The sequence below is a fragment of the Panicum virgatum genome, chromosome 5K, assembly GCF_016808335.1.
Source record: "Panicum virgatum strain AP13 chromosome 5K, P.virgatum_v5, whole genome shotgun sequence".
In the NCBI taxonomy this organism is placed as follows: Eukaryota; Viridiplantae; Streptophyta; class Magnoliopsida; order Poales; family Poaceae; genus Panicum; species Panicum virgatum.
The window spans coordinates 56,861,963-56,877,111 of NC_053140.1; the positions used below are offsets into that span (position 1 = coordinate 56,861,963).

Consider the following 15,149-nt stretch of genomic DNA (forward strand, 5'->3'; position numbering starts at 1 on the left):
ATCCAAACATGTTGATGCCGTTATTGCACTGTTCGTTCAGGATCCTGACTCTTGTCATGTCTGCTGGAGTTCGCGAAGAGTACCTCTGCTTTCTTTCTTGCTACTTCTGGTTCATATTCAGTGTAAAGTTACGGTATTTCACTTGATACAAGTTAACTCACTGGATTTCTGGTGCTCATAGTGCCTTGAAGTTGAATGTGAAGGAGTTGTGGTTGGTCTAATATGTTGGAGATCCTCCTGAGCTCCGATCGCCGCCGTTCTGCTCGAACAGAGCTCCACCGTGGGGGGTCAACGGTGAAGTCACCCCTCCGTCTGCTTTTCACCCGTGAACTCGGCACGCACCAGGTACACCTCACCACCCTTTAGCTCCCCGGCCAACTAGCCTCTCGGATTAGCGCACAGACGCAGCGGAATTTGGATGGCGGGAGGAAGAAGATGAACAGTAGACACGAGAGGAATTCGCGCTCAAACGCACGGTGCCGCACACCGCTCTCCAATTCGACTCACTAGCTTCATCACCGGAGTACAATGGGCATATATAGCCCAAAGGACGCACCCACGATCCACCACCTAGCCTAGAACGCCGGCACGGACCGCCAGCCTCACCACGACGCAGATGACGCGTTCTGACGCGCACTCGCCGCGTGCTGGAGATGCTCCCGCCCAATGCGCCTGCTCCAACGGCCGCCATCTTCCTCCGTCCTGATCGCCCGCACGACCCGGTCTTCAACGATCCACGTGATCGGCTCCCGATCACGCCGCAGCCCGATCGCCAGACGATCAGCTCCACCACGGTTCACGCGCACACACACGCTCAGCCGCGATCACACGCGCGCCACGGACTGGCTCGTGCACAGCCATCCGTGCACGACGCACGCACACGCAGCGCGCACACACGCACTGGACACACACACAACGCCCGCGCGCACAAACCTCGCGCTCGGCGCGCACACACAACGCCCTGGCGCGCACACACGCCACCAGGCTTGAACACACGCACACTCCGTCGCCATGATCGTGTCAACGGCGATGGGTTTATTCCCACATTCACCCCCTAAACCCAGCGCCCTACGCCGGATCCCAGCGCCACCGACGCCGGACTCTTCAGAGGAGAGCTGCTTCGGTCGACTCGTCGCCGACATCCGCCGTGGCCGCCATGACGACCTCCTTCTTCGGCTTGCGGCAGTCGCGCGCGAAGTGGCCACGGACGCCGCAATTGAAGCATTTGCCAATGCTGGACTTCGCCTTGCGCCGCGCCCGCCATTCCTCCTCCGTGAGCAGAAGCCGTTCGCCGCCTTGACCACCGGACGTTGCCTGTGCACCCGTTAGCTGAGCCCGCCGCCTTGATCGCTCGTCGAACGCCTTGAGCCGCCCGAGCGCTTCCTCGAACGGCATGGACGCCACGTCGCAAAACTGCTCGATGCCGGCCACCGCCGGATACAACCGGTCGGGCACGGTGTCGAGCAGCTTCTTGACCAGCGCTGCGTCATCGAGCGTCGATCCGAGACTCGCGAAGCTCGCCTTCATTCCGCTGATCTTGCCGGCGTAGACGTCCAGCGCGTCGCCGTCCGCCATGATCAGGGAGTCGAATTCCCCTCTCAGCGTGGCAAGGCGCGCCGTCCGCACACGATCCGCGCCCACGAATCGCGTCTTCAGCGCCTCACACACCCCCTGCGCCGTGGGCTTGGTCGACACCTGCATCAAGATGTCCTCCGGTAGCGCTTGAAGAAGATGTGCCCGCGCCGTCTTGCTCTTCCGTGCGTCCACCTCGGCGCCGCTCGACGTAGACACGACCTCCCAGAGGCCCTGCGCGTCGAGGATGGCCTCCATCTTGATCGCCCACGCCGTGTAGCCTGCCGGCGTTAGCACCGGATAGCTCACGGAGCCGGACGTCGCCACCCGCTCGACCACCCGCTTGACGATGACCTCGCGCGTCCGCAGCTTCCTCGATAGAGAAGGACCGCGCGATCGCTGACGTGGTGGAGTCGCCGAGCGCCGTGGCGAGGACGACATTGCCCCTTGGAACTAACCGGCTCTGATACCACTTGTTGGAGATCCTCCTGAGCTTCGATCGCCGCCGCTCTGCTCGAACAGAGCTCCGCCGTGGGGGGTCAATGGTGAAGTCACCCCTCCGGCTGCTTTTCACCCGTGAACTCGGCACGCACCAGGTACACCTCACCACCCTTTAGCTCCCCAGCCAACTAGCCTCTCGGATTAGCGCACAGACGCAGCGGAATTTGGATGGCGGGAGGAAGAAGATGAACAGTAGACACGAGAGGAATTCGCGCTCAAACGCACGGTGCCGCACACCGCTCTCCAATTCGACTCACTAGCTTCATCACCGGAGTACAATGGGCATATATAGCCCAAAGGACGCACCCACGATCCACCACCTAGCCTAGAACGCCGGCACGGACCGCCAGTCTCGCCACGACGCAGATGACGCGCTCTGACGCGCACTCGCCGCGTGCTGGAGATGCTCCCGCCCAATGCGCCTGCTCCAACGGCCGCCATCTTCCTCCGTTCTGATCGCCCGCACGACCCGGTCTTCAACGATCCACGTGATCGGCTCCCGATCACGCCGCCGCCCGATCGCCAGACGATCAGCTCCACCACGGTTCACGCGCACACACACGCTCACCCGCGATCACACGCGCGCCACAGACTGGCTCGTGCACAGCCATCCGTGCACGACGCACGCACACGCAGCGCGCACACACGCACTGGACACACACACAACGCCCGCGCGCACAAACCTCGCGCTCGGCGCACACACACAACGCCCTGGCGCGCACACACGCCACCAGGCTTGAACACACGCACACTCCGTCGCCATGATCGTGTCAACGGCGATGGGTTTATTCCCACATAATCGCCAAGACTCAAGTTCTGTTGTCCTCCCTGTCAAAAACTCACCCACCCAAGCTCTTCGGCAATTTGGTGGGTGTCTCAGCTCAGACTGCTCTTTGCTTGGGTCTTCTCAATGACTCTTTCTCATTGTTCTGGTACAGGAGCTTTCATTCTGTGGTTTGTTTCATAGTGCACATATTTCCTACTAAGGTATTCGTCCTTTTGAATACTGCTGTCTAAGTGCTGATACACCTCTTTCTGTGCTTGGACTAAGATCCCCTTCTCCCAATACTTTTATCTGAGTGCTGAAACATCTTCCTTTCCACTCGGACAAAGATCTCCTCTTGTGAGACAAACTCTTCTCCTCTCAACTCCAAACTCGAACAGTCAATCTGATCTGGTTTCCCTCTCCTTTCTGTCTTTTGTTCCTTCCAAATTTCCTTTTGAAAACTGAGCCAATTTTCTTTTTGATTGAACCTTGAATTCACCTTGAGTTACTGTCAAGGCTACTCCTTTCATTTACTGAACTATACCTGCTGATCTCCTTGTTGAGATCTTGCAATAATGGCACAAACTTCCCTTCCACCTGGATTTCGCTTCCATCCAACTGATCTTGAGCTTTGTTCGTACTACTTAAAAAGAAAAATCATGGGAAAGAAACTGCTTGTCGAAGCTAGACCTGGGCAAACGTCGGGTCGGGTCGGGTTCGGGTCGGGTCAAGGCCGGGTCACCGGTCGCATAGGACGGCCCGCGCCCAACCCGTACCTATCACCGGGTCGGGTCGGGTTGGCCCGTGCACCCTGCGCGGGCATGTCGGGTCGGGTTTTTTTCGGGTTGGGTCGGGTTTTTTGGCCTTTGGGTCGGGTTTTTTCGGGTTGGGTCGGGTTTTGGGTCAAAAATCACGGCCCGTGCCCGGCCTGTTGATTGTTGCGGGTCAAAAAATACGGCCCGCGCCCACCCGCCACGTAGCTCGGGTCGGGTCGGGTCGGGTTTTTTTCGGGCGGGTTGGGTCGGGTTGTTCGGGTCGGGTGACCCATGCCCAGGTCTAGTCGAAGCTATATCAGAGGTTGAGCTGTACAAATACGCTTTCTGGGATCTTCCAGGTATTTGCAGTGTAAAACTGTTTGTTTTCTCATCTGTTGAAATTGACAATGCGAAATGTTGGCTTACAGTCGCAAATGCATGCTTTTCTTTCATGTTAAATGAAACCATCACTCCTTGATACCGATGTTGTTGTTTACATGTAGATAAATCTTGTCTCCAAAGCAGAGATATGGAATGGTACTTCTTTTGTCCTCGTGACAAGAAATATGCAAATTGTTCTAGGACAAATCGTTCAACACCATTTGGATTCTGGAAATCTACTGGGAAAGATAGAACAATTGTGCTTAATACTCGCATTGTGGGGATGAAGAAATCATTGATTTTTCATGAAGGCAAGGCACCAAGAGGTGATCGAACTGATTGGGTGATGTATGAATATCGAATGGAAGACAGTGAACTGGATGTTGCTGGCTTCTCAAAGGTAATGATGACTCCCTTTTTTTAGTGACTGAATTCTCAATTTGTTGTTGTTGTTGTTGTATTATCGAAGTACCAATCTGAAGTGTGCTGGACTCAGAAACACGGATACGGCAGGGAGGGTGCGTATCCCGTGTCGGATACGTATCCGACACGGATACGCCTGGGATACGGCTGGGATACGTATCCACGGCGTGTCCGCGTATCCCTGCAACAGTGACGCTGGAAACGCACGAACGGATACGTATCCAACGGCGACGAGCCGGCCGCGCGCGCCGCTCAGTCCACCCGCGCTGCTCCGCTCGCCCACGGCCGCGTGCTGCTCCGCTCCTCCCATGGCCGCGTGCCACCCGTGCCGCTCCTCCCGCCTCCGCCCGCGGCCGTCCGCGCCGAGCGGAGAGGAGGAGGGTAGGCAGAGGAGAGGGGGAGCTCGCAAGCCCTCGCTGTCGCCTTGCACCCTCCGCGCACGGAGAGGGAGCTCCGCCGTTGCTTCGTGCCTCCCCGTCATGTCTCTTGCGCAGACTCGGAATCTAGATCGAGAGAGGAGAGGAAATGAGAAAGAGAAGGCGATAGAATGGTGGAAGAAAAATGAACAGAGGGAGGAGATGACTGCTGCGGAGGCGATAAGGTTGGTAGGACCCACCATGTGCTGGGTCTGGGAACACGGAGAGACTTTGACCGGTAAGATAAAAATCAGCATTGGGTCTTTAGATGGGCTAGTGGGCCGCTAGCGCTAGGATAGTAGGTAATTTACTGCTTTTACAAATTTAATATGTGCCATTATTTATTTATTTAAAAAATAGTAAAACGTATCAGCGTATCGGGTTTTTTAGAAAATTGCCGTATCCGCGTATCCGTATCTTTCCGATACCGATACGCGTATCCGTATCCGTGCTGCATTGCCTGTGTGTGATGCTTTACATGTGATCTTTGTATGCTAGTGGCACATATCCTGACAGGAATTGCTGTCTTGGTGATATATTGTAGACTTGTAGTTGGTCCATCACTTTAATTACTATATGAAACATGTGTACGCAGGATGCATATGTATTGTGCAAAATCTTCAAGAAGAGTGGCCTTGGACCAAAAATAGGGGAGCACTATGGAGCATCATTTAACGAAGGAGAATGGGACAATGTAAATACTGAAGCTGTGTTCCCTCTGATGCCTTGTCTATCTTCAGAAGTAGTAGGTGCTACTAACAAACCACCTTGTCAGCTCACTGTTGCTTCTGCTGATGGATTACCATTTGAGTTTAGTACTAGTTCCATTACTGCTATTGATGAAGTACATGCTCACACGCTCAGACATAATGGAAGTGAAATGGTTACTGCAAACCATGCTTCTGATGCTTTAGATGCCTGTGATCCCACTGAATTTGGTGTAATCTCATTGGAGGAGATTGATAAATGGGCTACTTGGAATGACTGCGAATAATGGAGGTGCTAGTGAAACGGTACGTACCTGTTACTTGCTTTCTCAAACTTTATACCTCGTTTTGTGATCTTCTTTAAGAACTGTTACTTCATGAATGTCTAAGAGAGCTTACAGACACTTCCTCCTTGCGCAGCTTCCTGGCCTCCCTGATATATCTGAAGCTGAGGCTCAAGCTCTTGAAATGAACTCTGATTATTGCTGCAACGAATTGGCGAGGCTTGTGAAATCAGGTGTATCTACTGCTAACAGCCTATCCCCTAGCTATGTGAATACTGAATGTTTGAATCCACCCATGATATTTGGGATTGGTGTTGTCGATGACTATCTAGAGATTAATGATCTCTTCCCTCCTGGGGAGACTGCCTCCTTCAAGCTGCCAGCACCAGAAAGTCAGTTTCACCAGTATCCTTTGGAGCAGTGTCCACACAATGAGTTGAATCGTCCCCAATATGACAATGAGACAGAGGGTGCTCTTGCAGCTTCTTCAGAAGCATGCCACTTCCTTCCACCTAATTCCTGTTCTGTGCATGATATTTCAGTTGATTATAATACTTGCAGCACAAACCTTATGTGGAGTGATTGCTCAAACTCAACAGTGTAGTACCCCTTCTCATGAACACTACACAACTACCTCAGAGGTATGAGTTGTTGTCAAGTGTTAAGCTTGTATATTGTGTTTTGTTGATTATCCATGGATAGTTTGCTGTCGAGTTGGTACTTTGCATTGGACTTATAATTTCTGCTATCATTACAACACTGCCGCTCTCCTGGACAACCCAAAATTCTCTATAAAAATGCAATTAACCCTTCTGCCGTTTGTAGTAGGTGAATCAGGTCAAATCTTCCAAGTTTTGTCAATGAAGTCTGCTCCTGGACTTCATTGGTTCATAAAATTCATACTTCCATCAGCAAGCTATGAAGATATCTTCCTACTCAGAAACAATCCCAATTCTGGTGTTTATCTTACAAGGTCTTGCAGTTGCGAAGATGCTCTGTCTGCTTTTGTGGTATTCAGTCCACAACCATCCCTCGGCAGTCGGCAAGTACTGGAAGTGCTTGACATGTTTGCAACTCCTTATTGTTTCTGTTTATTGTGCTGGAACTGCATCTCGCAGAGCAAGCTTGTAGCACATATATATTGTTTTAAGTGTACATATCAAGATGATCTTGTCAGCCTTATTAGTTTTGGGTGGACTGTACCTGCTACTGTCTTCTCTATCGCCCCGCTACAACTGCAAGCTTGCAACATTCCATTACGGCGCAAATCAACTTAACTACTAGTGAGTAGTCGAAATGTTTAAACGTGTACCGTGTTCCAAATTGAAATTTTGTTACAGTTCAACACCCAAACAGCACGACGCACGATCTTACAACAGATTGTAACTAAAGGGTGCCCTTTGCCTTTCGTACTGCTGTCATGCGTTCTGCTCCTGCACAAGGAGCCGCAGCCTTGCCCGCAAGTCTGTCATCTGGACATACGTCGGCGGAGGCACCGCCAGCGACGCGGCGAATGGATCAGTCCTTGTGCCGGCGGCGTTTGCACCAGTCGTTGGCGGCAGTGCAAGCGCCGTCGCACCAAGCGGCTGCGTCGCCACGCTGCTCGCGCTTCCGGCGAACGCCCGCGCGTTTGTCGGGGTCGCGTTGGCCGCCGCGTGGCTGTACATGGCGTCCAGCACCGTCGTGCTGAAGCCGCCACCGAGCTCCGCGCGCCGCGCAGCGGGACTGCTCGTCGACTGCACCAGAGCTGTCTCCCAATCTTCCGATGGATCGTCAAACGCCACCCATTCCGACGCCGCCGCTTCCGCCGAGCAACCGACCAATAGTCCCAATGTCAGATCCCGGCCATGCTCCTCGCCGGACGGCGGCGAGGTGTCTTCGTCCAAGTTGAAGAAGTTGGCCATCTTGTCATCCACCGCGACGAACGAGTCTGCAAGCTCAGCCGCCGCCGCAGCCTTGCCGGTATTGTTCTCCTCTCGAGTGGTAACCTGCTGCTCTTTGGGCACCGGCTCATCATTTGGTTCGGCGTTGTACTTGCTGACGGGGGTAGAAGCAGGCGAGCTGAGCGGCGAGCGGCATCGCTGCGTGGCCGACGCTAGCCTTTCGCGGATGAACTCGCCCATGAGGTCCAGGTTCTTCTGCCTGACGCGTTGTATCTCGGGGACGTCGGACGGGCGGCACACGGCGGTGGCCTTGCACCACGCGTAGAAGTCGTCGAGCTCGTCGACCAGCTTCGCGAGGCTGGTGAAGATCGAGTGGACGCGCACGCAGGCGGGGGTGTCCAGCTCGGCGAAGCGGTCCATGAGCACGACCATCACCTCCGTGAGCTCGCAGTACATCGCCGCGCTCTCCTTCACCAGCCGGTACAACGCCGTCGTGACCACCCGGTTCGTCCTCGCCTTCCCCGTCGGCCGGCACTCGATGAACCGGGTGAGGAGGTGCTTCAGCTGCTGCGGCCTCGCGACCAGATCCTCCGTGCCCGTCTCGGTCGCCGGCCAAGCTTCGTGCACCTCGCCTGCCCCGTCGGCGGTGTCGTGGAAGCTGCTGCCGTGGACGCTCCGATTTCTCGGGCCGGCCACGGCTCCCTGGCGGCCCTGCATCCGGCACTTGAGCCGGTCGTCGAGGTACACGGCGTAGGCGTGCACGAACGCGGCGAAGTCCCAGTCGCGGGAGCGCGCGCGGCCGCGGTCGCGGAACCGGGACATGTCGAGCATGCGCCTGCCGCGGCGCGTGGCGAGGAACACCTCCTGCTCGAACGCCGGGTCCCCCTCCGCGAGCAGGCGGTGCACGAGCGCCAGCACCTTGACCGCGACGGGCCACGTCCGGGTCCGCCCGAGCCGGCGCGACAAGGAGGCCACGCACGCGGCGACGCGCGCGCGGGAGTAGCGCGTCAGCGCGAGGATCTCCGCGACGTGACGGTCGTCGGCGGGGAGGGCCTCGCCGTGCGCGGTGGATCGGACGATGGCCACCTCGACGTCCGCGGCCACCTCGTCGTCCGCGCCGCCCACCCTGGCGAGCGCGATGGTCGTCTGGTCCTTGGCCGCGCCCAGCGCCTGCCGGAGCTTGCTCGGCGCCATGCACACGCTGCAGCTGGTTCCTTGAGCTGATGACGTTCGGGCCTTCGGTGCAGATGTCCGGGGTCGAGTGGGCAAGAATGGAGGAGGGTGTTTGCAGTGGAGTCGGGGATGGGGGGAGAAGGAAACGGAGGAGATATGAAGGCGCGCGACGGAGGCTGGCGGTTGCAGGGCGGGTGGGCGCGTCGTCGCCTGAGCGGCAGGGAGGGTTTCGCCCGTTCGGGAGGGTTTGTGGTTGTGCTGTTGGAACCTAAAGCTTTAGCTAACCGAGGAAACGGTGCTTCGCGGCGGGTTTTTGTTGACGGCTTAACGCGGAGTGTTGGTTGATTAGCCTGGCTGGGAGGTAGGGCTTGATTTGGGCTCACGGCGGCGCGAGTTCTCATCTCAAGTTTAGATTTTTACCTTGCAGGCCGACGACCAACACTCGTCACACTCTCAAGTCTCAAACTTGGGTCCAGTACAGTACTCCAGTACTTTGCTCGTCTCCAGTACATTGGTATATGCTTCTTTTCTTATTCTCGTGATTTCTTGGTGTTTGAGAGAATCGGCTGCAGTACATTAAGGTGGTCTTTATAGCAATGATTACTAAAGTAGTCCGTAGCCATATGAACTGGCCATAAGAGAATAAAATATAGGGTCAGTTGGATCCATGCCACTACAATTTCACGATTTTTGATTTCATGTTGAAATCGATGCCATTGAGTGGCATGATTTTCAACGTGAAACCCAATTTCACGGAGTTGTGGTGGCATGAATCGAATTTTCCCTAAAATATATTATCTTTTGATTTTATTGTGTACAAATGAATATTAAAGTGAAACAGTTGGCGGTAGTTGAAAATGAGGAAATTGAGCACAAGCGGTATTTTTTAATTTGCGGAACCCACCTTATGAACTATCCAGTTATTCGCACGTTTTGAGGTTTCTTTCAAACCATTCACACATGTTGTGACCCCCGCCTTAGGGACCATGCCTTGGCAGCTCCGGTGTGCATGTTTTTAGGTTGCCTAGAGAATCTTTTTAGACTAGCACCCTGACTATACACCGGAGAGGGAGGGTGCCAGAGTCTAAAGCTTAGCAGGGGTGTTTGTTTTTGCACCCGGTTCCAACTATAAATTATTATTTTTCAACAGTGACTCAACAATAAATAATATTTATTCACACTTTAGCTGGGGAAGGAACGTGCATATATTTTAGTACGGTAGGACCCACCTTAGCATGTTCACACAATTTCTTCACACCGGAGCCGAATGAGATAGTTTGAAGAAAAGCTAATGCGTCAGATCTTAGCACTAGGTTAGATGCTATACACTGTGGATCCTCATAGGGACATTGCCCTGGCCCTTATGCTGTAGGATGACATGTATGGCTTGTTCCCAAACTGAGCCTAAACGACTTGCTACCGGTACCGGTAGCCCTTGTGGAAGCTGCCGCCAGACTGCCGGCTTGATAACTGACAGCAGAGAATCCGCTGGAGCGTGCAATATGTTTTGTATGTGCACGCGTCGCAAGACTGAAAGTCAGATGTTGATTGCCATGGAAATATGGAATTGTCTGCATTCTGGGTCTCATAGAAATGGTTCAATGATCTCTGTAACTTTAAGCTCAATAGCCCATGTAATATTCAGAAACCATTTCCTGTAGAACTGAAACCATGAAATAATGTAAAAATTCGAGAGCGGCGCAACTTGACTGTAAAAATTCGTTCCATCCAAGGCAACGTATCATGTGCAAACCAACATCTCTGTGCAAACTATAGAAATTTCAATCTGAGTCATTGTATTAATATCCAAGGGATGTGGGGGATTGGGTAATTTTACAATTTGGATCCGCCCTTGAATTGGGTAATCATACTTTTGCAAATCTCCCCTCCCACCTCTCTACGCCCCTCCCTTTAGATGTTGATATGATGTCCCAGATTGAAGTTTCTATAGTTTGTATGGAGAGGTTGGTTTGCACCTGATATATTCCCTTGGATATCAGGTGCAAACCAACATCTCCGTGCAAAGTATGGAAATTTCAATCTGAGTCATTAGATTAATATCCAAGGGATATGGGGGATTGGATAATTTTACAATCTGGACCCGCTCTTGGATTGGGTAATCACACTTTTGCAAATCCCCCCTTCCACCTCTCTGCGCCCCCTCTCCTTGCATGTTGATCTGATGGCTCAGATTGAAATTTCTATAATTTGCACAGAGAAGTCAGTTTGCACCTGATATGTTCTCTTTGTCCAAATCTGAACTTGGCAGAGTAATCCCGTACAACTGGAATCATTAGCAAGTGGAGCCAAGCTGAATAGCTGCACTGCTCAATCTTAGGATCCGAATGTGAAATGATTCAGTTGTGTTGTTTGCCTGGAACATTGCGGCAACCGGCATGCCGGACACCTCACCGTGGTTGCTCTGCAAAAGTTGGCAATCCGGAGAAACGTTAAGCTTAAGGGGGCGAGGAAGCCAACGGCAAAAGGAGGATTAGGCATCCTAGATTTAGTCGGCTTCATCCCATCGCCTCATCGGGCTGGTTGCGCTCCTGTTCTTCATTCCGTGCTCTCGAGAATTTTGTTCCGGCGAGAACCCCTGCTAACTCCACGCCCTCACGCTGCATTCATCCCAGTTGCAGCAACTCTGACTTGATTTGTAGAGAGCAACGACAACACGGGTTGAGCGTTGGTATGTGTAGGTGTGACGTAGCTAGTGCAGGCAAGGAGGAAAGGAGGAGAGTGCCAGTGCAGTCCATTACACAACAATCTTTTTGAAAGACGGTACCAACTACGAACAAATTGCACGGAGAAGAGACTGAAAAGAGGACGAGAAGGAAGTTTTTCTTTTCTTTTCTTTTTTTAAGGAAAGACGAGAAGGGAGGTGGACGCATAAAACAATTTGACAAGGCAGCCCACTACCAGCTATCCGTCCGGCCCGATTCGCACCAATCCGGCCCACACAGGAGCACACCAATAGCCCAATCATTCAAAGCCCACCGAAACCCAAGTTGAACGCTGCGCGGCTATCAAATCGAGTTTTTTAAATTTTTATATTATTTTTTTCCCGATTTATCAAAAATATATGCCGAAATTTTTTTTCTTCAAAAATGTCATCCTTCCGCCGGTTCATCCGGCGGAAGGTAGTTACCGCCGGATGAACCGGCGGTATGGTTACTGTAGCGACTTCCAGCGGACTGTAGCGACTTATCGTCAATTCAACCGGCGGTTACTGTAGCACATTTTCAAAAAATTATAATAAATTCATATGGATTCGGATGGAGATAAAATTTATACGAAAGTTATAGATCTCGACGAGATCTACAGCTTTGTAATTCAAATTTTTTTCATTTAGAATCATTCTAGTGTTTAAATAATCGACACAACATTTAGATTTAAAAAATCAGATCTAAACATGTCGTGCTGGTCATCAGGAGTGCACCGGAAATCGCCGATCTAAACAACTTTGTAATTACAACAAGTCTAGCGTTGTTTAGATGAAAAATTTCCGGTGCACTCCCGATGAGCAGCACGACTTGTTTAGATCTAAATGTTGTGTCGATTATTTAAACACCAGAATGATTCTAAATGAAAAAAGTTTGAATTGCAAAGTTGTAGATCTCGTCGAGGTCTATAATTTTCATATAAATTTTATCTCCATCCGAATCCATATGAATCTGTTATATTTTTTTGAAATGTGCTACAGTGTCGCTGGAAGTCGCTACAGTAACCACACCGCCGGTTCATCCGGCGGTGCCTGCCTTCCGCCGGATGAACTGGCAGCAGAATGACATTTTTGCAAAAAAAAAATCGGCATATATTTTTGATAAATCGGGAAAAAATAATATAAAAATTTTAAAAATTCTATCAAATCACACGGAATAGCCCTAAAAAAACAAAGCACACGGAAATTATTGATGCCACGCTTGACGCTCCTCCGGCCTCCGGGACTTGGTAAGCCGACGATCCAGGCAGAGGCAGGGGGCCTCCTAATACGCGCGCCCGCGCCAGGAGCCAAATAGCAAACGATTTCCGACAAGGCATAGGAAAACTCTAAGGCGCGTACGGTCGCGCCCGCACACAACGTCGCGACCTTGGTGGCCTGCCAGAGGATGTTGGGCCGCTATGGCCCACGTACCTTTTTGTTTTGATCACACTTTAAAAATGAGAAAATCTAAAATTACTTGCATTTTGGTTCAGCAACTCCACGCATGCCTACGCGTTGTCGTATTTGCATGCCGCAGCAAGGACGAGAGGAAAATGATTCTTTGAAACTATTTAAAAAAATATTTTATCTATTTCATATTACTTTCGTTTTGAGAACCGATTGCATTAATGTGTTCTACAAAACAAGATAAACAAAACTAGACCGCACTTTCATATGTTTTAACGATGTTTTATATTAATAGCAACTTATGTGAAGTGAGTGTGGCGCTGCCTTCCTTGATCTTCTCGCTCGTCGTTGCAGAGGATGAACACAGCCCAGAAGCCCGAAAATCCAGCCAACGCCTGTCCCTCCCCGCGGACGGCGCCAAAATGTCGTGGGGATTTTAGGGGTACCCACAGCCGGGTGGCGGAACGCACCCGCCTATTCCCAGTGAGGGAGTACTCGGGGAAGTACTAGGCAATGGGGCTAGATCTACGCTGAGAAAGGGGACTCAAGAACACACGATTTAGAGTGGTTCGGGCCGCCGGAGCGTAATACCCTACGTCCACTGTGAGTTGTATTGTTCTTGGTTGTGTATGAACCTATCCTCTGCTGGCCTTGGTTCTTGCTCAGCCTGAGGTTTTCTAGCGGCGTCCTCCCCCTTTTATAGATCAAGGGGGAGCGGATACATAGGGCGTGGATGCCCCGACAGGTGGGCCCAACGTGACTGTGGCTGCAGCGGTAGCGAATCTTTACTGCTGCTCTCCTGACTCAGGGGGGTCTTTTCTTGTCCCGTCAACTAGGCGCTCGTTGGAGTAGCGTAGCTTGCGGCGTGGCCTGCTGAGGCTATTATGTAGCGTCATAATGGGCGAAGCTGAGCCGTCGTATCCATCTGGCAGACGCAGTATGGGCGGCGCCAGCGGCTCCACTGTCTTGGTAATACGCGATCAATAGTATCCCCTGGTCAATGAAACGCCTCAGCTTCTGTCATATCAATGCAGACGTTCACCTACTGCAATAAATGCAATGGTGGGTGAACGTTGGTATGGAAACCCAAACGGCCATGTCTTGCAGACACGTGGCGGCCCCGGACCACCCCGACGCGGGGCGTCGATCTCTTCCCTTAGCGAGGGGTCCGGTTATTATACAGGGGGTCCGGGACCCCATGTGGGGTCCGGGACCCTGCGGGGGTCCGGTCTCCTCGGGGAGGTCCGGAGTCCCGACTGCTTGCGCACGAGTTCCTGTCTTTTCCGGGACACGTGGTGTCTCCGGACCTTTCCCAACTGAGGAACTGCCCAGGCCGCTGCTGGGAGAACAGGATTCCGGACCGCAGGGGTCCGGTTGTTTGGATGTAGTTAAGGATAACTATAAGATCCTTGCCTAGACACAGCAAGAGGGGGTACCCCAGTCCTGGGGTACCGACAGTGGCCCCCGGGCCCGCCTCGGGTGAGGTACGAACCCGCAGGTGGGGCCACCATCGTGATGAGTTCCTACGCAAGTTGATTGCGTTGGTGTGCCCACGGAGAGAGCGGGCATCCCGGACCCCTGAGGCCGGTATGCCTGTTGCTAGGTTTAGGTACTAGAGTGCTCTCCATGGGGCGACGAAGGTGTAGGCTTAGGGTACGGAACCAAGCTAAGCGGCTACACAGACTTCGGATCGCCCAGGGAGCAAGCACCGCTTCCCGGACCTGGCTTTTGTCGACCGTGGCGAGCGGTCTCCGCCGGAGCGGGCCACCGGAGTGGACTTGGAGCGACCGTGGCGAGCGGTCTCCGCCGGAGCGGGCCACCGGAGTGGACTTGGAGCGACCGTGGCGAGCGGTCTCCGCCGGAGCGGGCCACCGGAGTGGACTTGGAGCGACCGTGGCGAGCGGTCTCCGCCGGAGCGGGCCACCGGAGTGGACTTGGAGCGACCGTGGCTGACAATCCGATGAAGCTTGTTACCGGACCTCATAGTAAGGTGCAAAGAAACCAAGCCTTATACTAGAAGAGAGCCCGGGACCTCTAAAAACAGCAGTCTTGGATACTAGAGTACTTGTAACAGGGTAGTGAAGTATGTAAACTTTAGGGTACATTACCAGGCTAAGCCACGCGGAGCTTCTCTACCCCAGGATACAAATACCTCTTCCCCAGAGCAGGTCCCTAGG

General features: G+C 52.8%; 2 protein-coding genes and 1 pseudogene across 2 annotated transcripts; 1 reads left to right on the forward strand and 2 right to left on the reverse strand.

Annotated features, from left to right (window-relative positions):
- Positions 1 to 999: 999 nt before the first annotated feature.
- LOC120708873 lies at positions 1,000 to 1,607 on the reverse strand. The gene has a single exon (XM_039994294.1). The coding sequence runs from the start codon at positions 1,573 to 1,575 to the stop codon at positions 1,105 to 1,107; it is 471 nt and encodes a 156-aa protein (XP_039850228.1). The 5' UTR covers positions 1,576 to 1,607; the 3' UTR covers positions 1,000 to 1,104.
- On the forward strand, positions 1,596 to 6,510 carry LOC120708872 (annotated as a pseudogene).
- Positions 6,511 to 7,223: 713 nt separating this feature from the next.
- Positions 7,224 to 8,882, reverse strand: LOC120710799 (putative clathrin assembly protein At1g03050). The gene is made up of 3 exons (XM_039996375.1): positions 7,848 to 8,882; positions 7,515 to 7,793; positions 7,224 to 7,391 (listed from the first exon to the last, which is right to left on the reverse strand). Exons 1-3 carry the CDS (start codon positions 8,880 to 8,882, stop codon positions 7,224 to 7,226), a joined length of 1,482 nt encoding a protein of 493 aa, XP_039852309.1.
- Between the last annotated feature and the right edge of the window lie 6,267 nt (positions 8,883 to 15,149).